General features: G+C 33.9%; 1 protein-coding gene across 1 annotated transcript; it reads left to right on the plus strand.

Annotated features, from left to right (window-relative positions):
• The first annotated feature begins 1,978 nt into the window (after nt 1–1,978).
• Nucleotides 1,979–24,209, plus strand: LOC132719229 (uncharacterized). The gene is made up of 12 exons (XM_060702985.1): nt 1,979–2,088; nt 9,537–9,707; nt 9,951–11,042; nt 11,369–11,516; nt 11,972–12,059; nt 13,678–13,747; nt 14,636–14,778; nt 15,324–15,411; nt 16,036–16,131; nt 16,746–17,705; nt 18,903–22,018; nt 22,504–24,209. Exons 1-12 carry the CDS (start codon nt 2,040–2,042, stop codon nt 22,609–22,611), a joined length of 6,129 nt encoding a protein of 2,042 aa, XP_060558968.1. The 5' UTR covers nt 1,979–2,039; the 3' UTR covers nt 22,612–24,209.
• The last annotated feature ends 536 nt before the right edge of the window (nt 24,210–24,745 follow it).

The raw sequence follows: 24,745 nt of genomic DNA on the forward strand, positions 1-24,745 counted from the left end.
TGTTACAACAGGGAACGTGCCTATTTTGCCTATTGTATGAATATGATGTAATTGTGTGTGGGTACGTGTATGTACGATCCTATCAAGATAGCCTACGAAACGTAACTCATTACATACACAGATGCCTGTTTGTGCCAGAAACAATTTTGCAAAGGGGGCACCTGAGTTCTTACTCCACCAGTAAAACTGAAGAGTCGCTAAAATGACCTACACAGTCTTGTGTGACGTAACCCCCACTACATCCAAAAACAATCAAATCAAATGAGACATATCATTAACTGTATTTGATTTAAATACGTTATAGATAGTGTTAAATACATTTATTAGTGTGATTACACTGTGCTCGTTATAGTATAAATATCACCGATGCATTATGTTTGCCTTAAAATATTGAAATTGAAAACTGAAATGTGAATGAAAATAATTGTACATGTATATAATATCTTTCCGTTTTGTCTAGAAAAATGTCCGCTTCGCTGGCGTTTGTTTTTTTCAAGACAACGAAATTGCTACCTTGATTATCTTTTATACAGTTTTTCTTCGTTATACTTAAGTTATATAAACATGTCAGATAGGTTAGAGTGAAGAGAAAAATCAATAGACTTTTTTACCCCGTTTACTCTGTTGTTCCAAAAATGTCCGTTGCGTATTTTTTAGTTATACCCGATGAATTGTGGGTAACTTCTGTACATGTCTGGGAAACCAAACTTTAATTTTTGCATCAAAAGCTAATGTGAAAATGCATTTTCTAGCATAATTGTTGTTAGAGGGTTGGTTAAAGTGTAAGTTATTGTTATTTTAGTCATAATATTGTGATTTGTGAAGAAATTTGTTTACATTTTTTTTGGACACCAAATTACCTGTCAGACCTCAGTGTAGCCCCTTTAACTGGTCAGCATTTTCTCGCCTGAATGTAAAGAGCGTTATTTAATTTGCTGACCATATGGAATAAGAAGAGTTTTACGGCTTAAATCAATTTGAATTAATATCAAATTGTTCAGCAGTGTTTTTACTTAAATAAATGTCGACATGATTTTATAAAATATATTAAATTTGATTGCATTATAAAACGGGTAACAATTTCACAGCAAAATATAATTATTTTCTTTATATATATCTAACTGGTCAGCATTTTCCCTAGCCCAACAAATTGTGCGCTTTAGGGCTTTTTTATATAGACGATGGTCGCCCTTCGCATCTATGACAGACATCTATGAAATATCAGATTATAAAATCGGTCTGTCTTGCCGTCGAAATATTGAGACTACATTTTCCCTATATATCTAACTGGTCAGCAGTTTCTACTGTATGTTTAACTGGTCAGCATTTTCTCGCCTGAATGTAAAGGGCGTAAAATTTGCTGACCATATAGAATTAGAAGTTTTATGGCTTAAATCAATTTGATGCCAGCACTATTAATTAAGTGTTGAGGATTGAGTACCGCTCAAGCCGGTGCTAGGGGGCGTGAGGGATGTTGCACTTATTCATAATCCCTCATGTAAAGACTCAATCACACCGAGTCTGCAATTCTCTTGTAATTTTGTTGTGATTAATGCTTCCGAGGGATCACTTTGTTTCCAGATTTTTGATTTAATTTTATAAAAATATATTAAATTTGATTAGACTACATTATAAAATGAGTAACAATTTCACGGCAAAATATATTTGTCCGAAATGTCCAAAACACTGGTCCCAAGTGTCTAACACATGATCCGAAATGCCCAACACATGGGTCCCAACACATGGTCCGAAATGTCCTAAAATCTGGTCCGAAATGTCCATATGGTCCAAAATGTCCTATTACCGTAATACAGCGGTTCGTTTCGTTTTTCTAAAGTCTTTTTGGTTTAAACGGATGTTTTGGTTAACTAAAGTCAAGAAAATTGGAATATATTCTTCAATGTAAATATTTCAATCAAATGTTAAATGTCAGAAAGCGTCAAAATGCCCGCCATTTCTCCAAGCTGTTAAAGTCTAAAAAAAATCCTAGAATTTAATCTTTATTCCTATCTGAAGAAAATTAAACTTACTAATAGAAGATGGGCGATTTGTATTTCATGCCTTCCGATGTTGCAAGAATAGTTCTTGGTGGGTAGCTAGTCAGATGCTAAATATTCGCGATATTGTTGACAGTTTTTTTTTTGTTCCAAACATAATCATGATAATTTTCTGTGTATAGAATCTAGGGTTTGTCTTTGATACTGACCAGGCGGAGCACTTAGAGGAGAAACAATATTTTAGAAGATTATTAAGCTAAAATTAGTTATTGGCAGATTCTCAAGTCTAAATGACCAGGACCCAACATAAAAGTAACAGTGATATTTTTACAAATTCATCAGTGTGGGTCCTATGACTCGCTGGGCTATAAATCTTATGAGTCCCAAAATTTAACCGACAAGTCCATGCTACAAGGCTTACGATTGCTTGTGTGATATGAATGGTATAAAGCCTATGGACGGAGAAGTTAAAAAACAGTGTCTATTCTAGGAGGGGCGATGGGGGGATTCACCCCTTTTTTTTTGAGAAATCACCCCTATTTTTTGAGAGGAAGGGGGAAAATTTTACATAGACAAAGAAGGAAAAAGATCAACAAATGTAATAAATTCTCACTTTTCGATAAAAATCCTGGTCTTTGACTTCCCCGTATTAACAATGTAATGAAGAAAAATAATGACTTTGATTTCAATAATTTTTCTATGGTGGATGATTTGTGTTTTTGTCTCGGAACCTGCCAAGCGAAAAGTTGAGAATAAACAAGTTAAAATGGCGGGGTCGCTGAGCGAAATCACGCTAAGCCTAACTAGCGGGTGCGTGTGGCGAAAATTTAATAAATCAAACTTCGCCCTGCAAGGGCGAGAAGCGAGAATTAAGAAATAAAAAGGCAAAGCGCGGGGCGAAGTTCTATTTTATTAAACTTCACCCTGCGCCCCCGCTTATTAGTGTGTTTTCGTCCCACAACCCCACAAAGCGAAAAGTCGAGAATTAACAAGTTTAAATGGCGGGGTTGGGGAGCGAAAACACGCTCATTAGCAGGGGCGGGCGGCGAAATATAACAAATAAAACTTTGCCCAGAGAGGGCGAGGAGCTAGAATTAAGAAATAAAACAGCGGGGGCTTTGGGCGAAGTTTAATGAAATAAAACTTCGCCCCGGGCCCCCGCTAATAAGCGTGTTTTCGTTCCGCGACTCTGCCAAGCAAAAAGTCGAGAATAAACAAATTAATATGGCGGGGGCGCGGGGCGAAATCGCAAATGGCACAAATCAGCCATCATAATTATCAGTTTAGATTCTTATTTTAGTTTGATATAAATTAAAACTTAGTTTTCCTTAATATTTTTATGCTTATCATTTTTATACAGTGTTGCATCTAGGTCGCGCGATTTGCGCATATTTTATTTAAATCAATGCGTGCCAAGTCGTGCATTTGATGATCTTTTTAACTTAATTCCGTTTATCTTCATCATATCTTGAATGCTACGCTTCAGCCATGTTTGTTTTCACTCTTTGTAATGACTAAAATACGTACTGAATTTGTGTAGCAGCCGACTGGGTCATCTCGTGTGTGTATTGTAGTATTCGTCAATATTTTATTTTTCAATTTCCGTTGTTGAGCGGACTTTAGCTGTCAAAAATGCCTGAACGTAAAATAAATGAATTTTTTCGGTATGTCGTATTGTAAGGTAAGTGTATGTCCCCCACATTGTTTTCAAATCCCCCACATTTTTCAGTTGAGTGGGGGACAATCCCCTATAATTTTGAAATTCTAGATGCAACACTGATCTATAGTAATATGAAATTAGGCAAAGCCTATAAACGGGGAAGTAGTTAAAAAAATTCCTTTCATTCTTTCCGTTTTAAAGGTGTCATTCGGTATTACATGCACCGCTTCCGTTTTCACTCGGAACACTCGACGATTATTATTGATCCGAAAAGTGAGATTTGTTCCGTTATCGGAATACCCCGCCTATTATCATTGAGTTACATTGTAAATGGCAGCGTCCGACTAGAACTGACACTGAAAATTTCATTGATAGGTATAGAATTCTATATATTTTTTTAATGTTTTTTATTTGATTTTATTTTAAATGTACACATGTAGTCTATAGCCGGGCAAGCCAAAGCCCGGACCCGCTTCGGGGGCCCGGTCTCTGGGTCTTTGACTTGCCCGTATAACACATTATACTTCCTTATAAATCTAGATTCTATTAAATCGGTACAATTCGAATTTATAAAGTCACTTGCGTCAAAAATCTAACGTATTTTAGGCATACCGCTCATTTATTTGTATGATTCAGAACTATCAATTTGTTGTTGCATTGTCAAACTGTTATTTTCATATTTGTTTATGTAAATGGTACACTTGCCAGTGATATATTCAAACCAAAAGTTGAACTTCTAAAAACATCTTGATTTGATATGCCGATTTTTTAAGTGCAGTGTAATCAAGTAAATGCTCTTGATGTCAACAATATGCCCTCCAAAAACCAGCGACTCGCAGTTTCAAACTCTGAAATGGCTGAGCTATTATCATATAGTTACTATTGATAGTATTAAAGTAAATTTACAAAAAAATCTCCGAACAGCAACGTATTTAAAAAATTTCAGGAGCGATATTGGAAATTTCTCATTGAGTTGGTCAAATTACTGTAATATATTCTGTTTAAGTTGACATTCCAATCAAGTGCTACACAAATAAAATGTTTACATGTATACGATAAGCTTTTAACGGAAAAAATATTAGCAAAAACCTTTACTGTCATTAGATTGACATACTGGTAACTTGAACACAATTTTATTACCAAATTCCTGCCAGATAGGACTTCCTACTCAGAAAATGCATGGGTCCAAAAGATGCACATTATTTGAAACTTTGCGTCCATAGCAAATTCATTGCGTTTTGGACGCAGGAGGCAGAGGTAAAAAAATCACTGTAACATTGTGTTTTATGGCAGACATCGTAAAGTATCTTCTATGCAGGACAAGTAGCTTCTAGATCCATTGTCGAGGCAACATTTTCTGCTCATCCTGCATCAAGTTAATTACAAGGAAACAAGTTGACAGGGATGTCAACTTTTACTTTTTAAAAGGATTAAAATATGAAATTAGGCAAAGCCAATGAATGGGAAAGTTGGTTTAAAAAATGGTCATGTTTTCCATTTACATTTTGTATTTCATTCATCGTTTTCATGTTCACTTGGAATACCTGATGAATATTATGAATCTGAAAAGTTGCAATTGTTCGTTATAGGAATTACCCGCCCATTATCATTGAAAATGCCGGCGCCGAACTAAACCAACACTGAAAATTTCATGGCTTAGCGGTCCCTACCTTTGGCTTCCCCGTATCAATTTCTATACATTCCAGTGATATTGTCATTTCTAGTTGGGCGCTTTCATTTTAAATGTAACTCAATGACATACTCACTGTCTAACGGAAACCTTGCAACTTTTTGGCGGCAGCACGAAATACCCAAATATTGCATAATTATACTATAGTACTTTTTATACTAATAAAGTGCTGCTTTACAGTGTGCTTACCAATATGGAAGCATCCACAGGGTTGTCATTAAGAGGCGGCAGGAGGCCAAAATGCCTGTCTCAAATGCAATATGGGCCGCCTCAAAATTAAGAAAACACTCTTTGTTTTGCATGATTAAGACAGAAATGACCGCTTCAAGTTCAAAACAAACCTTCTGCAAAAAATGTTAATGACAACCCTGATCCATCACTGCTTGGTTTACCTTTAAATTTGCCGATTTTTTAGGAAATATTCAGTGTTATTTTGCTGAATTTATCAGTCATGAATTTGCTGTCTATTTTCTTTTGGGAACGGTGCCGTTTTCCGGTATCAGTTATATAAGGAAAAAAAACACTGCTTTAATCATGAATACAATAAACACTTTCACTAAGATATAATCAAACATACCCAATATTATATTCATTTTCCTATCATTGTGTTTTGAACCAAAATACAGTATATACTCCATTAAAGCTATTAATTAAAAAAAATAACATGGACACTTGTATTATGATATGAAATTTCAACAAAATTGTACCTTAAAAATGTAAGTGTAGACAACAAATATCATATCTTGATTTAAAATTGCAAGTATATTCATTAAGAACCAATAGTGGTAGATATTAAGCAAATGTCACAACTTTATTTTCTTACAACATCTTAACTGCCCATATCAATAGAATGTATAAAAATTATAACAGGCTTAGTCATATTATTTTATAAATATTTATTTCTCATTATAATCTATATTTGATACAAACAAACAAAAAATAGTGCTATATTTGGGTATTTCGTGCCGCTGCTTTTTGGCCGAGGTGTTCCGATTGAAAACAGAAGCTGGCTATTAAATACAGAATGACACCTTTATAACGAGGTGAAAATTACTTTACCTGACTTCCCTGTGCATAGGTTATGCCTACTTTCATATTACATCAAACTTCCTTATCACAATTTTCTATTTGCTCTTGGAGGCAAGATAGTTACAAGTGCTTTTCAAAGATGGAAATAGAGCTTTCATAATTGATTAATTTTCGACAAATTTGACAGAAGTGTTAAATCAAGATTAATGTGTATATATAAATTTTATGAAGAATTTCTATGAAGATATTTTTCTGTTGATATTAAAAGACCTCTTTAACGCTTAGAGATTTGAGAAATGATTTGTCCACAATATAAAAACTTTTTTTATTCTATCTGAAACGGATTTCAATAGCCTGTCGATTGATACTTTTAAATGATAAAAGTAACAAACAGAATGTTCACATTAAAATATATGGGGGGAGGTGTGTTTATAATATTTAGTTGGCAATCTTTACTTTTTTAAACTTTATGATAAACAGGACTTTTTTTTAAAAAATTATACATGTATTTGGAAGTTGAATCAAACTTAGTCTATGATTGTGATATGTTTGAATCATCTTGAAATGTTATGAGTTTACTCAAGAGTTGACGGAGGCCGAGCAAGGTGCTGTAAGTATGACCCAAGTGTCTGTAGAAATTTATGCAACCGCAAGCCCTTTGTCATGTCTTGTTCGGTTGCTGTCCACAATCTTATAGTTAAAGAACATGCATGAGTAAAAAGATATATATAAAACAAGAGGGCCACAGGGCCATGATGGCCCTGAGGTCGCTCACCTGTATATAGCCCCACCCCTCCCCCCCACCCCCACATATACATTTACACATATAGTTAAAAACAATGACACACCTGGGGCGGGGCCAGTTTTTACCCCAGGGCTTTTATTTGAACAAACTTGGTAGACACCCATAAGAAGATGTTTCATGCTAAACATCTAAGCTCAAGCTCATTGGGCTTATTAAAAGAAGATTTTAAGTTTTTGCTATACACATATAAGGAAAATCAATGACCCCCCGTGGCGGGGCCAATTTTGTCCCCAGGGCTTTTATTTGAACAAACTTTGTAGACACTCACTAGAAAATGTTTCATGCTTAATATCTAAACTCTAGCTATTTGGGTTTTTTCAAAGAAGATTTTTTAAGTTTTTGCTATACACATATAAGGAAAATCAATGACCCCCCGGGGCAGGGCCAATTTTGATCCCAGGGCTTTTATTTGAACAAACTTGGTAGACACCTATAAGAACATGTTTGATGCTAAATATCTTAGCGCTAGCTCTTTGAGTTCTTTAAAAGAAGATTTTTTAAGTTTTTACTATATGCATATAGGGAAAATCAATGACCCCCTGGGGCGGGGCAAATTTTGACCCCAGGGCTTTTATTTGAACAAACTTGGTAGACACCCATAAGAAGATGTTTCATGCTAAACATCTAAGCTCAAGCTCATTGGGCTTATTAAAAGAAGATTTTTCTAAGTTTTTACTATACACATATAGTTAAAAACAATGACACCCCTGGGGGCGAGCCAGTTTTGACCCCAGGGCTTTTATTTGAACAAACTTTGTAGACACTTACTAGAAGATGTTTCATGCTTAATATCTAAACTCTAGCTATTTGGGTTTTTTCAAAGAAAATTTTAAGTTTTTGCTATACACATATAAGGAAAATCAATGACCCCCGGGGCGGGGCCAATTTTGTCCCCAGGGCTTTTATTTGAGCAAACTTTGTAGACACTCACTAGAAGATGTTTCATGCTTAATATCTAAACTCTAGCTATTTGGGTTTTTTCAGAGAAGATTTTTTAAGTTTTTGCTATACACATATAAGGAAAATTAATGACCCCCCGGGGCAGGGCCAATTTTGATCCCAGGGCTTTTATTTGAAAAAACTAGGTAGACACCTATTAGAACATGTTTGATGCTAAATATCTTAGCGCTAGCTCTTTGAGTTCTTTAAAAGAAGATTTTTTAAGATTTTACTATATGCATATAGGGAAAATCAATGACCCCCTGGGGCGAGCCAGTTTTGACCCCAGGGCTTTTATTTGAACAAACTTTGTAGACACTCACTAGAAGATGTTTCATGCTTAATATCTAAACTCTAGCTATTTGGGTTTTTTCAAAGAAAATTTTAAGTTTTTGCTATACACATATAAGGAAAATCAATGACCCCCGGGGCGGGGCCAATTTTGACCCCAGGTCTATTATTTGAACAAACTTTGTAGACACTCACTAGAAGATGTTTCATGCTTAATATCTAAACTCTAGCTATTTGGGTTTTTTCAAAGAAGATTTTTTAAGTTTTTGCTATACACATATAAGGAAAATTAATGACCCCCGGGGCGGGGCCAATTTTGACCCCAGGGCTTTTATTTGAACAAACTAGGTAGACACCTATTAGAACATGTTTGATGCTAAATATCTTAGCTCTAGCTCTTTGAGTTCTTTAAAAGAAGATTTTTTAAGATTTTACTATATGCATATAGGGAAAATCAATGACCCCCTGGGGCGGGGCCAATTTTGACCCCAGGGCTTTTATTTGAACAAACTTGGTAGACACTCATTAGAACATGTTTCATGCTAAATATCTCCGCTCTAGCTCTTTGGGTTCTTTAAAAGAAGATTTTTTAAGTTTTTACTATATGCATATAGGGAAAATCAATGACCCCCTGGTGCAGGGCCAATTTTGACCCTAGGGCTTTTATTTGAACAAACTTGGTAGACACTCACTAGAAGATGTTTCATGCCAAATATCTAAGCTCTAGCTCTTAGGGTTTTTTAAAAGAAGATATTTAAAGTTTTTTTCTTTCGGTTGCCATGGCAACCAGAGTTCTGCATGGAATTAAATTCTTTGAACAATTTTTAAAGGTGACCACCAAAGGAACATTCCTGTGAAGTTTGGATGAAATTGGCCTTGTGGTTTATGAGGAGATGTCATTTAAAGTTAAAGTTTACGGACGGCCGGACGCCGGACGAAAAGCGATCACAAAAGCTCACCCTGTCACTTTGTGACAGGTGAGCTAAAAATAATAAATAAAAACAAAGATATGTATTTATAGTTGAAATGTATGCTTCCCATATTCTATAAAGGTGGAGCTTTGAATGTATTGTACAAAATAGATGTGTGATCTTCAAATTTTAATTCTATTTTTAATATTTTTAGGTTATTTAAAAGAGAGTAGCTATAGTAAAACATACAACTGTTTTCTAAAAGAATGCTCATACTTGAAAGAAATCTACAACTTGGAGAAGGCAGGTAGATCATTGAGAAAAGTTACACAGTTAAATCTGTGCAAAATCTTAGAAGAATGGGGTCATCAAAAATATTCAAGTGGTAAGTTGTTTCATGTGTCTCAAATATATTTAAACATTAATTGTTATTCATAGATTAAATGTAGGACTAAAGCTTTTTTTTTTAGGTTAATATAGATTTGTTAGTTAAAATTACTTCCTGGTTTTGATTATCAAGTTCAAAGATATGAATTTCTTACATTTATTTGTGAAATTTCTCTGCCATTTTCACAATCATTTCTAAGTTTCTGACAGATATATAGAAAAAATATTTTCATGTTTTTAGAAAATAGTACAGTTGGAGGAAACAATTTTGTAGAGACACCCAGTTCTGATGATACTGTTGATGAAACATTGATTTGTGATAATGATGTGACCAACAGTGGTCGAAAAACGAAGGCTAGGTCTAGAAGTAATGGAAAGAAATCACCTCAAGTACTGAAAAGCAGGAGATCTCCATGTACCCCCAAGTCATCAAGACTAAGGTTTAAGTCTCCTAGAAACAGTACTACATCAAATGCTCAAGTTATTACAGAAAAACAAAATTATGACAGCAGAACTCCAGATAAAGCAGTTTTTGAAGATTTAAAGCCAGGGAGTTGTAATGAGATCACGCCTAAAAAATCGCCCCTTCATACTTCAAAATCAGCAGGAAAAGCTGACACTCCAAGTCCACTCAGAAAGGTTGAAAATGCTAAAACAAATGATTCAGAACATGTTACTGGAGCACAAGAGCAAAATGTTACAAAGAAAAAATGTGTTAGAAGTACTGCAAGAACTGAAGAAAGCACAAGGCCTTGTGGTCTCGAAGACAAAACAATTCAGAAGGATGTAGAACAGTCTGAAAATATTACCAACATTGGTGAAAACAGTAATGAAGAGAATGTTGATAAAAACAACTTAAAAGATCAGAGTGCTAAAGAGAATGAGGAAGCAGAACCGAAACATAGAAAAACTAAAGAAACGTCTAAGCAGAATATAAACACAGCTGAAGATGATGAGGCCAATTCAGCAACAGTAAAGGATATGTCTGAGACAACATTTGTTAAAACAGTTTTAGAACCAACATCTAACAGTGATGCTAATGAGAGATGTATAGCATGGTTAAAGAAAAATGATGAGTCTGTAATGGATGAAAAACATTGCAATGCCAATGAAAATTTTGGAAGATCAGGTTTAGAAAATAAAAATCCTATTACATCACTGTCAGTGCATGAGAACAGTGCCAAACTTAATGATGTTAAGACAACAGCACAACTGCCTACAAACACAGATGAAGCTAGTTATGGTGGTACTACAAGTAAATCTTCTGTGTCAACAGATACATTAAGATCTAATACTCCGGAAATCACACCAGGTGCTGGTACTATAGAGCATGGTATGTCCTACTTTCCATGGCAATTTATTGTAACTTTTCACAGATATATTTTCACTTCCTAAAGCTATTTTGTTTTATTTGCTATAGCAACTATGTTTAACTGGGACATCAGTGTTGTAATTCTTTTTAACTTTTCTATTTTGATGCTGAAATTTGTAGGTTGCTACTGTAGGCGTTAACGATTCAACTTTCTCTCAATTTGATTCTTTGTTATTACTTTGTAATTTCAATTAATTTCAATTCAATTACTCAGGATATGTTAACAGTTCTTTCCAATGAAGCTATTGAACAGACACGAATAATAGTAAACTTTGTTTCTTTTACAGGTTCTAACCAGCAGCCTGTTTCTCAGTTGCCATTGCATGTCACACCGAAGAAGACCTCACCTGAATCAAGAGATAAAAGTATTAACACCCCAATGAAACTCCTGCAAAGTTCAGATCAACACACAGTCAGATCTCCTCGTAGAAAAAAGTTAGTATTTGTACATTTGTGATTTGTGGCAGTGTGGCCAAGCGGTTAACACGTCTGACAAGTAATCTAAGGATTGCTGACCATGGTAGACTAGTTCAAACCTTGTCAGGGGCAAGCAGTTGTTTCCTTGAGCAAGAAACTTTACATTCATTGCTTTGTACTGGTTGGTTCCAGGAACGGATTCAAGAGTGTTTCAATAAGCTTATAGCTTTCACCACGATCAAATCAAAATTATTTGTACTAACTAGTAATTATTGCTAAGCCAGTTGGTTATCATAACTCAGCTTGAAATTTTGTAAATCTCTAACTTTGGAAATAATTAACAGTTTATAAATTATACTTCATATATTTGGCATGTATTTTATGCCAAGAAATCACTGTAAGAAGAAATATATATATAACTTTGTGAATTATTTATAAATGACTGTCATTACACCATTTTTGATTGTTTTCAGACCAAAGACACCTAGGAAGAGAACCAGTGAAGTGTCGCCAGTCAGTGTTGTATCAGTCAAGTCAGTTGATCCAGGCAGCGTGAATCCAGTGAGTCTAATTATTTAAACTTATTTAAGTGAAATTACTTTTGATGAATTTGATAAAAGAAAACATAGTGTTAATACATAGGTATATGCCGCAACTGTATACTTTGTATTAAGACTGTATTCAGTAGGGCTGTGCATTTTTCTGTCACGATATTTGTTTTTCAAAACGATGCGATTCACGATATGTATTGCCTACTTTGAAGAATTGCGATGCATATTGCGATTCTTATGTTGCGGTGCGATACATATCACGATACTGACTTTCAGACTTCGTATATAAAAATTTGGCCATTTGCTTACAGCATAATTACGAATATAATATAAAACTATTACAATAGCAAAAAAATAAACTCTTTAACTTGTTGTTATCACTTGGTTTCCGATTTTGATCTTTCAACAATTTACTTTTCTGATTACTTAAGGATAAAAGGTATTGTTAATTATACCATAACAGCAAATTGATATCTACTATTCTAACACTAAAGTCCACTTCTGTAAATAAGGCAGTTTAACAATTTCAGTCTTACAATACACTACTAAAGATTTTTCTTGTGAAAAAATAGTAACAAGTGATTTACAATTAGGTCAACAACTGTGTAAATAACAGTTTATCAGTTTCACTCTCAATTTTTCGTATTTTATTTTGAGTTTGCAAATTTTGCAAACACTCCTCGTCCGGTCTTCCACATTATACAACGCTGTCTGTTGGTTCCCCAAAAACTACAATAATCCCAAAACTCGTGAATTATATGACCAGGGAGGATTAACTATAGTTTCCCCTTCTAAATATTTTGCAGTCTACATGTTTTCTGTTTGTTTGTTTTGTTGTTATTTTACGGGAAAATGATGTCAACGGAAATGAAAGTATAAATACGTGACGAATATCACATGGGAATGTTGTCATCATCACTATTTTAATCCGACATCAAGTGCGACTAAATAAAATTACAAATTCATGTTTGTAGGTTGTTTTTTTTCTTGAAAACGCATAGATCTCTTATTATTTTTTTTATTATGAACAAGTTCAAAGAACACCAGCCCATTTATATGCAATTGATAAAACTTGGTTAGTTACCGTTAAATGATTGCGGATATGGGGAAACGAGATGACAACGATGATATGATAATAGTCGCGCTTGTTCATTGTTTTCATCCGAGCTATTTTTCTTTCTTCAGTCTTTAAAAAAATACGTTTGTCCTTATTTACCTGGAAGATATTGTTAGTGTATTGCGATACTTCCCCGCTATATCGATACATCGCAATATATTGGAATTTGTTATTTCTTTACGATGCATACATCGAGGACAGGGCAGATCGCGATGAATCGTTACACCTCTAGTATTCAGTGGGTTTTTTTCATGCTAGCACAAGAGGTGTGGGGGATGTAGGCATATAGAATGCCCTTGTCTGTGTGTCACAGGAGGTGACAAAACATAGAATGCGAGAACATTGGCGTCTTGTAGACTTATTTCAACTCAAGTTAATATTTGGCAAAAAATAATTGGACTTTTTTTAAAAAATCAATTTCCAGTATTGATATAAGAATGTCTTAATGCACTGTTGCTCACTTATATTAGTTAAGGACATTTACCTGCATTAGCATTATTAATATTTTCAGATATTTGAGAAAATTCTGGCAGATCATCGGTTACATGAGAAATTAGCTGAGACTTGTAATCTTGTACATAGTAAGTATAGCACTTTCTTTACTGTATTTACCTTGACCCTGCTGGTGCCAAAAAAGATTCGACTTTGTCACCAGAATAGAGCAAGGTTAGTCTGCACATCTGTGCAGCCTGTCTGTGTTTTTATGTTGTTTGATAACCAATTTCAAATTTTGTCTCAAAAATATCTCTAAAATTGGTAATGAATAATCTCAAATTTGGAGCGGTGGCTTAGTGGTTTAGGTATCTGTCTGTCAACCCAGGGATCATGGGCTCGAGCCCTAATTGGGTCACAAACATGTTTCTTCATACGACACCAGTATTGGTGGGTTCTAGGAAGCAGTCCCGACAGTGATTAATACATTGTATAAGTTGCAAGAACTTGTTTCGCAATCAATTTAAAATAAATATGTTTAAACTAAAAGTGGAGACTGGGTTATGGTTAATACAAAAAAAAATATTTTTTCCCCAAATTTATATTCATATCCATCTTGACATCATTATCAGTAATGTTTATAAGTAATAACCATTTGTATTCATCCAGGCTTGTTTATTCCACATTGCTTTACAATTTTAGTTATTATATGCTCAGTACATAAAGAAGAAGTCTTAGTTAAAAACTCCTTAATTTATGTATAAGCAATAGAATGAAGTAAATCTTTGTTGATTGTTCTAAAACTTTAGTTGAACTATGAAATTAACATCTTTGTTGATAAGATTGTTCTAAAACTTTAGTTGAACTATGAAATTAACATCTTTGTTGATTGTTTTAAAACTTTAGTTGAACTATGAAATTAAAAATTAACCATGAAGAACTACCTCATAACCTGTAATTATTGAAACATGGAACATATTATCATACAGGATTGTTAAATATACTAAATTACACATATTAAATATTACTTTCTACAGGTCAGATAAAGTTGGCTAACAGCGGTAAAGAGAATAAGTCTGACACACGACCAGGTGATCAGATATCTCCTGTTCCTAACAATCATTCATATGATCACGAAACAGTTACAGCATCACAATCATTGGAGGAAATACTCGGCCTGGTATGTGCTGAAATATGTCTTATTTAAGTTTCAGGGTACGAAGGATTATGAACCATAATGAATTTGTAAAAATTAACTAGTTTCAGGTAATAAGTTTTTATACTGAAGCAACTGTTTTTGTATTGCCTATGATGGGACCTGAAATATGCAGTCTGAGTCGTCCGAGTTTCGTTCACCATCCCCAATTAGAGAGTTTCAAAAGGCTGGCATGTTTATGGATAATGAAAATAAACCGACAGAAATAAAAATAGATAACTGGAATTCCAAGACTTGTTCTCATTTGAATTTGCACAGTAATTTCTCAATATTACTATTTGATTAAGTACACTAGTCCAAATACCCTACAGCCAATCAAGCATTATGTGAAATCTAGTAAAATGAAATGTTTTATTCATGGTATGCATTGTTGGCTTTTCAGTCTGTACATATTTTAAAGTTTCACCTAAAAATAAAAAATTAAATGGTTTTGTCCAGATTGCAAGCTGGACAAGTACTTTGTAAATATTTAATGTGGAAAAGGTTTAAAGTCAATATATTAATTTCAGGATCACAATTTCCACTCGGAGATGTTGAGTGATAACATAGATATGAGTGACCCAGCATATTCATCACTTTTCAAATTGTTTGGAACAGGTAAATGGTTTATAAACACTGTCTAGGGTATATTTTACTAGATTAGAATTTATTGAAAAAATTCTAAAAAAAAAAAAAAAAAAAAAAAGATTAATATTTAAGTTAAAACATTCAATTTACTGATCTACTGTCAATCCATGACTGAGTGATATTCAAAGCACTTGTCCCTAACTGCTGTAAGTTCGAATCCTTTACTGGGACTTTGGATTTTTTCAGATAATGAAGCTATCCCACTAGCTGACTAAATGACAGTGGTTCTACTCTGGTGCTGGCTTATACCTCTAATAATGCATTGATGTACACATAAGGTTTTCCTCCACCAATAATGCTCGTAAGTTGCCATATGACAATGACCTATACAGTGTTGATGCAATGTAAAACCCAAAGATATGTAACAGAGCTGTTTAGTATTTTACTTATATGGGAACATATTCGGATTAGTTCTCAACTGAAAGGAAACACCTATTGGTGAAGCCATGTGGCAAATTGAAAGTTCAAAATTTTAAACATCATAAATACAAATGCTGGAATATATTTGTACAGTCATATGGTATTATACAGAAAATCTTATGATTGGCTTAATAAAGTAGGTTTAGCATACTGAATAATTTGATTTGTTCACAGATAGGGAGACTTTTAATGAATACCTCAGGAAAGAGAAGGAGAAAGAGTTAGCATTGATGGAGGCCGAGGTTGAGGAACTGGAGAGAAGCAATCATGGTAATGTTTTACTGCTGAAATACAATTGTCTGTAGAAGAAACATGGTCAGAGTGAGAGCTTTTAAAGTCACAGGGCCAAAATGTCCATAGTTCAGGTTCAGTTTGATTGAGTTTGTCAAAGGATGGCCATCATCCTTGTTCCCTCATAATGAAAATGAAAAAATTAAGAATCTACATTTAGTGCTATTTGTCAAATATTAGACATAAATTTTTCATTGTTCATTCTTGACTATTCTCTTAGGTGTGAGACAAGTTTCTGAAAGTAAAACTTTACGTATGTTGCTTAATTTTGTTATATTTCAATCATTAACATAAAAGGAAAAATAAATTCTCTAATTGAAAACAGATGTCCATTTAACTCTTAAGCCTGCTAGAAGGGACAGATTCTACTCATGCCTCTAGAGCTGCAGACCAAGTTCAGTCTGGACATCTATATTGTCTGATCATGGTCTGCATTGTTCTCTGATCAGTCAGTATATATTTTGAATTTTTTCCTAAAAATAATGAATGTTTTTTTGTCATTTTGAAAAATGGGTTAATCGATTGTAGTCATTTAACATTGTCAGGGTAGGCTATGATTTAGTATTTATTTTCTTTTATGTTTATATTTGCAGAAATTTTGTGTGCGAACTTTGGTGTGTCTAATGCTGATGCAGGATATGAAACGCAGGAACTTGCTTATAGTTCTCCTCATCATGTGGCTCTTGGTTCACAAGATCTGTTCTCCACCCAACATGGATCTCCTCAAACTCATGCAACTTCTACTCCATGTGGAAATGGTGTGCCAGTTAGTTTTAAACCTATACTAAGAGAAGGCGGGATTGCAAATAGCCCGGTGCATTCATCTAGTGTCTTTGGTGGATTAAAAAATACAGGAATAAATGACAAGATAAGCCCTAGTAGTACAGCCACGCAACCTTTCAGTCCAGCATACTCTAACTACAGTGAGGTGAACAATCCACCTACCCCTCACAACCAGCAGCATTTATCTACGTATGTAAATGGAACCAGTCCACGAGGACCAAATTCACCAGGGAGTCACGCAGGGGATCCATACAGTAATCCTGCCACTCCGTTACAGTCCAATATTAGTCATGTGATGCATTCAACACCAACTGGACCAGGAAATCCGGACCATTTTCACCTCTCGTCACCGATCCGTTCTCAGCACAGTGCCGTTAAAAACTCTCATGTTCCAGTTCATTGTAGCCCTCTGGTTAAGGCAGATGTTCACCCTCATAGCCCCTTGCTTACTCATTCAAATGAATATCATTTGAACAGTAACAGTGGACTATACTTTAATTCACAAATAACAAATGAAGTGAGTAACAAAAATGTTAACAGTAATAATGGAACTGGCCATTTTGGACATAGCACGGAAGGGTATTTGCATTTACTTCAACAAGATGTGAACAGTCCATCTTCCAGAGAGCCATGTACAACTATTGAGAACACAATAGGTTGTATTAGTCTACCCCCACCTTCAAATAGTGAGACAAAGCAAAATAATCAACCTAATGGTGCTAGTAGATCTAGAAGGAAAAGAGAACCTGTCAAGAGAAAGAATGTTTCAGGTATTTAAGCTAAAATTAAAAAAAATTTATATTTATACATATTGAATCCCCCTATCAAGTACTTACTTAATACAGTGTAATTTCTGAAAACAACACCCGTGGGACAAGCTAATATTTTGGGAATTTGAAAGTTTCAGGAAATCAGAAGTTTAGAATTATCTGAACAAGTAGAAACATTAAAAATCAATTGTTTAAGACAGGATGAAAAATATATAAAGCTGATTAAATCCATAAAATGGTAAAATTATAGAACTATTTAAAAAGTTAATAACTATTTTAAATTTTATAAGTTTTTTAAATTTTATCATCAACTATCAATGAATTTGTTGATACAATAACATAATATTAAGTATCACAATTGATTCTTTAGTATATTTCATGTAATCAAGTGTTTGACATGCTTGAATGACAGGTTGTGATTCTAATAGGTGTTAAGATAAATGGTTACTGTTTATTGGAAGATACTGACATTTTGAAGGTTTTACAATCTCAATTATGATATTTCTTCACACTTTTTTTGGAAGTAAATTTGAATTGGTATAACCAGAATTATACCAGAAAATAGTTCAGATTTTAGAAGTCCCGTAATTCAGAGGTATTAATTTTATAGAAAATTGGAGAAATTTTGGGACCCTGAAAAATATTAGGAATTCAGAAGTTTCCAGATTTTATTCAGAAGTTACACTGTATACATGTAGGCATAGGCTCATTGATTTGAATAAAAAAGGTTTAACAAGGTTGGAACACATCTGCGGATGTTTCTAAATTCAAAATTTCACCATTTTAGTGTTGAAATGTTGAATTCTGCTTAAGCAGGTGCTAGGGGGCGTGGACGGTGCTAGGGGACTTGGACGGTAACTTGCAATTTCCATTACTGTCCATGAACAGGCTCAATCAAACCGAGCCTGCAACATTTTACAATTTTGCCGTGTTTCAGAATTTCAGAACAATTATTCTCAGGTAGAAATAGTACATGTATTGTTTTAAAACAAAAGCTGTACACTTGGAATGATGAGTACCGGTATATATGACTTCACAGTAGGGCTACAGTTGACTAATTCTGGTTCATATTGTTTTATATTATTGTAATGTCTTCCAATATTTTGTAACTGCCATATATGGTAGTTATCAATAACGCAATTTGTCAAACAAAAATCATCCATTTTAGTTTTACATATGACTTAAAATTTCTTTCAGGATCTTTTGCAACTGTGAAAGGACTACTGGAAAAACCTTTAACTCATTTGAATACATTTCCATTGTCAATGAAATTTGCTGGCTTGCAAAGTACATGTAGAACACCTGAAAAAAGACAGTCTGATAGTATCACCTTGCGGTCACCTGGTGGTAAAACTGTGATAAACGTTCCACTACTGAACTGTGAGGATCAAATTGATCTGAGTGTCCTTGGAATGGACGAGAATGTAGACACTGCCGATGGTTCCAAAACAATTAGTGTTTATAATGAAAGTTTAGACAAATCCACACATTATTCTATAGCTCCAGAGAACCAAGTAACCCATCAGCTGATGAGTGCAATAGAGGCTGGCAAAACTTCAGAAGTACTCCAGCAAATTCAAAAGAGAAATAGCAATGAAACAAAATCAAAAGCATCCAAGAGGTCTGTTTCGGAACGAAAAACCAGGGCGCGGAAAAAGAAAGAGGAAATTGCTAAAGATGAAGAAACTGATCGATTCAGTCCAACTCCGCCGTCATCTGGCCAGTCTGGTGGCGTACATGATGGTAGTGCTGACTTGAATCCAGAGATTTATACAGCTACACCATTTCCAAATTTACATAAAGGGGCCACTGTTCGAGCATTAAACTTTGGTCCGAATGTTGACGATCCGGATATTGCTCATTACCGTAAGATTTATCCAAAATTTCAAACTGAAGACAAAAGCCCAAGTGTTTTAATTCTACATGCAAATCAAGTTATTAATCCAGGTCATAGAGTTTACGTTAATTCGACACCAATTACACTGGTACAGAACATGCCTAAAACACACAATGATAAAGTCGATATTAACGTTACTGATATAAAAGATGACTGTTCAAACAAGAAGCCAGATGATAGGGAAAAGGGTGATAAAGAACTGTGTGTAAAGGAGAAAGAAACATCGGGACTAAGACATAGCAGTGTTAATGATGGACAAAATAAAGATGATCATGAAAAATGTGAGACATCAAAAGATATCAAATCAAGGGAGAATACCCCTAAAAAGGTGCAAATGAAAAGTCCAAGGCAGTCAAACAATGTATCAAATGAAACTCCAAAGAAGATGAAACACATTGACCAGCAAACTAAGGAGGTGGCCGAACAATCAATGGAGAGTACCAATGAAGATAAATCAATTGAAAAGATAAATGATAAAAAAGAGATTGCTTCTAAAACTAAAATAAAATGTAGTTCAGACACACATGTCCAGCTGAAAGAAAGTAATAAGAAAAAAGCTGAAATTGAAGAGGTTAAATGTAAAAAGGTAGACAATTCTTCAAAACATCCAAAGTCCAAGGACAGCAAAGGAAAAGAAAAATTGAAGGTTAAGATACCTGCTTCGCGTTATAAGTCACCTAAAGGTAAAAAATCAGACTCTAAATCTGGTAAATCAGGGATACCATTTTATTTCAAGAAAATGAATGATGCTAAACCTGAAAGTGATACGGATAGTTCTGATGATGATGTTCCATTGAGTGTAATAAGGAATAGGGAGAATTTAAAAGGTAAAAAGAAAGGGCAAAATATTGAAAAGAAAGAAGGAAATGAACATGTCCAACTAGTCATAGAATCAGAGTCCACTGATGAAGATAGTGGAACAGGCGTTGTAATATCAGCACCAAGTAAATCAATGAAAATATGTGATGAAAATGAAACAAATAGTAAAGAGGTATTATTTGAAAAAATTGGACTTACTCCCACTAAATCGCTTTCTAAGTATGACTTGAAGTCACCAAATAGGGCCAATGCTCTAGATGTTATGGCTGAGTGGCAAAGGTCCCCATTGTCTTCGAGACGCCGAATGCTTACTCCAAATACACGGAACCGATTCAGTAAAGCTGATGATGCATTGAAATCACCAACAACGCCAAAGAGGAAAGAACATGCTAAACAATTGTTTAAATCACCTGTTAAAGAGGGAAAAAGTGTCCAGAATGTGACAGATGGTAAAGGAAAACATACTGCTAAAAGAGTCGATAAAATAATAGATAGACTAAAGCAAAACAATCCAGATAAAAGTTTGAACAGTGTTAAAGCAAACAGTAGTAAGAGAACTACAAGAAGTGATAAACGAAAAACAAGAAGTAATTCTGCAGAAAGTAATAAATTAAATGAACAAAGTAATAATAAATCAAATAATAAAAAATCTAAAGAAAAGACATCAGTGAAGAAAGAAACGGAAAATTTATTGAATATTCAAGAAAATGAAGAGGTAATATCTGAAAACATAGATGTGGACAATTTGACTGATGGTAAATTTATTGATGAAGAAGTGCACAATAATTCTGTTATTGAAAGCATGAATGAGGAAGGATTAACTAAAAATGATTCACTCATCTTGGATGAAAACAGCCAGGGTGCTAGTGAGTTACAAAAGGCTGTAGCAAGTATTGAATTTGATCATTCAGATGTCCAACAACGGGAAGAACAAAATGTGCCAGACTATCAGTATTATGAACTTGATACTGTTGACTTTAATCAAGATAATAATGATGAAGAACCAATGGACAGGTCTGGCAATACTAAGATTGGGTGTATAGAAATTTCAAATACATGTGACATCGTTGATATTCAAGGTAAGGGAACTTGTTCACCAGAAAAACAAAATAGTAATCAATCACAGGGTCTGTCAGATCAAAAACCTGAAATCGAACATGAACAGTTAGTTTTGGTAGAAGTTCATAGGGCAGCAGAAAATCAGGATTCTAATGAATCCATGGAGGAGTTAGAGAAATATAGACATAGTGTTGAACTGTTAAATGAAAAATCTGGTAGTGATTTATCAAATACTTGTACCAGTAAAGTTTCAGTAGACCATTCAGATATTGTGACTCAAATACTTGACAAGCCTGAAAGTTCTAATGAACAATCCAAAGTGGAAAATATTAATTCAGAGCAGGGAGAAAGAAAGTCCAAGTCAAAAAAGAAAAAACGTAAGCACAGACATCATCACAGTGGTAATGAAATGACAAATATTGGAGAGCAGTTTGTTTCACCCGGGGATCAAGGGGAAGGAGAAAGACATAAACATCACAAGAAAAAGAAGAAGAAATCTAAGAAGCGTCACAGAGAGGATGGTGAAGATGGACATGAAGTAAGTTATATTTTCTTTATATCTTGTTCAGTTGGTTGAACTTCTCTTAAAGTCATTTTGATAGAAGTTTAGTCCTCAGCAATGTGTTTTAATTGCACATTTTACATGTAAGACTAGTAAAGTATGATTGTTTTTCTCAGTTAAATATTGTTTATTTACTAGTTCACTTATACAAATATTTTGGACATTTTCATAAGTTGTGGGACATTTTCTGCATATGAATGGGCACTCCTAAGCAAACCAAGCTTGCAATGTATAGTTTACATTGTTTCCTTAGCTATAAAGCTGGTCTGCCTGTATTTGAATAAATAGGATATAAAGATCACAAACCAGCATAGTTAATTCGAATATGTTTGGCTTTAATAAGCTTCATCAGTATTGCAATAAGTCATTCTTGAAGTTTATTTTATTTCTCATGTTTTGATATCTTCTTTTCCATGTATTATATGATATATCTCGCATTAAGATGCTATTGTCTATTCCAGAGCAAGCGTAGAAAAAAAGAGAAGACAAATGTGCCATTAGACAGTTTAGCAGCGTTAAATGTTGAAGAAGCCCTTACCCAAATCTATGGAAAACAACCATCTAGTTAACGAGTGATAAAATATTGGTGCCACTCAATTCTTATGAACATTTTGCAGGATAAGGGCTAAAAACTTGTGCAATTTATAAACATAAAATGTGTATACAGTGGAAATGGTCATGCAGTATGTTTTATTTACTTTCAAATCATTAAATTGTTTTCTGTTTTCCTGATGTAGGAACAGTATGATATCACATGTACTGGTAAATTATTTTGGCAGAATTGTATTGTTGGCATTTGCTATTTTGATATGTACATGTATATAAAAGGAACTTTTGTCAGTCTAACCAATTCATGTTTAACCTTTAAAATAAATGATTGATGTATTAAATACTTTAAGACTATAATTAGTTTAACAGTTCATCTTGGCACATTTAAGTTTAAAACATTCTTTATTCTTATACAAATTCAATAGATTTTGTTTTGAAACTTACTAAGGCCCAGTGGAATAATATCATAAACACTTTACTAAGAAACATCTCAAATAAGACAACATATTGAAAAGAGTTTAAGAAGGCCAGTTTTCTTGTTTCCCTTAACCATTTCCATGTACTTACCTTCAAAGATTTTCTTTTTCCATTTTCCTTGGCAAATGACATATTTTCTCATTCGCCAATTAAGATTGCCAAATTGATGTCACAAAGATTTAAACACCTTTCAAGGGCGTAATTAAAGATTGTGAAACAAACTTGTTGTTTTGCTGACTGTATCTTTTGTGTGTGTATATAATTGTTTAAGTTGATTCAATGGTTTAATACCAATTTTTTTTTGCCTTTTTCCAATTTTCTAAGTTTTTGTTTCAGCCATTTTGTATAGATGTATATAGGTTATGAGTAAAGTAGTATTGGTATTTCTTATATGCCATTTAAAAATTAAAATGTAACATGTGTTTAATTGTTATTAATTTAACATACATTTTTAATTATGTAGTGTTCGGTTCAGTAAATAACTTCTGAAATATGTAAGGGTACCGCTAATAGTAATAAGGACACTCAAATACAGTAAATATGTCTTGTGTAGAGTGTAGAAATACAATTCTTGATTTCAAGTTAAAGCCACAAATAGAAATTATGAATGCTTTGAAAAACAAAATTTGTAATTTGCCCATAGTTGATTCCATTTTCATTTTTAATTGAATTATACAATAGGCAAAATTTTTATATTTGTTTCAATTTAGTTTTCAGCTGGCATTGTCCTTATAAATATTGTCAAAATGTTAAACCAGTGTAGTGACAGGCCAGGCTAGTCTACTTCACACAGTCTAACCAAACAGTTATCTCTTTAGTTTTGTATTTTGATATTGACATCCCTTCATCAAGAAATGAACTGATCCAAATTCCAATCTGAACTAGTGCATTACACATTTATGAGGGAATGATTGGAAATACATAAAACCTGTCATGTAATCTGTTTATGTAAAGTTGATAGATGAAAAGAGTGGAAATGTTGAATAAAACTAAAGTCTGAAATACATTGATTTTATTGTTAAAGAACATCATATTTTGCACTGTTAAATAAAAGGTTTCAAAAATATATAATTATGTATATTTGAGTCGTAAACATTATTTTGTATGATTGAATATTGAATAAATTATTTTTGTTAATTTATGATGTTTTGCAGTTTCTCTTAAAAAATTTCAGGCCTGTAATGTGACCTGTGTTTACAGGAGATAATTTTGTGAGTTTTTTTTTAATAGTTGTAAGACACTTTTCAAGTTTTTTTTGTCTTCAGTTCACCAACTTAAAGAGTGCGAAAGGGAGAGCATCAAATTAATAATCCAGGGGTCGCTAGTTCTTTCCTTGGGCATGACCATATTTCTTTGTGACAACTGATCTTAGACATTAAGTAAATGGTCATTTGTCTCTACCAATTCAGAAATCATTCAAGATTAGAAATCAGTCACTTGCTGTGAATTTGGTATATACTGGTTAGACCAAAAAATCTTGGAAAAAGTAGTGTAAAATCCAGAAAAATAATATAAGGATTTCAACTTTACTGGTGGAGGAAGACCTTGGATGCCCCTCCACATGAACACAAATGGAGTATTTGGTAAACTAGGTGAATAGTTACTCAAAGGTAAAAGTTCTTGGGCAAAGTCTCGCATGTGGTGCGAGTTGTCGCAATTAACATCACTAGTATGTTA

This window comes from Ruditapes philippinarum, unplaced genomic scaffold, assembly GCF_026571515.1.
Source record: "Ruditapes philippinarum isolate M1 unplaced genomic scaffold, ASM2657151v2 ctg69_1_1_1_1, whole genome shotgun sequence".
Classification (NCBI taxonomy): domain Eukaryota; kingdom Metazoa; phylum Mollusca; class Bivalvia; order Venerida; family Veneridae; genus Ruditapes; species Ruditapes philippinarum.

What these genes read in the sequence shown, in the direction of transcription:
- LOC132719229 (XM_060702985.1), top strand. Translation starts at nt 2,040, where the DNA reads ATGGGCGATTTGTATTTCATGCCTTCCGATGTTGCAAGAATAGTTCTT. An exon ending in TCATCAAAAATATTCAAGTG is followed by an intron (nt 9,708 to 9,950) that starts GTAAGTTGTTTC and finishes TCATGTTTTTAG; the next exon opens with AAAATAGTACAGTTGGAGGA. An exon ending in GACTTGTAATCTTGTACATA is followed by an intron (nt 13,748 to 14,635) that starts GTAAGTATAGCA and finishes TACTTTCTACAG; the next exon opens with GTCAGATAAAGTTGGCTAAC.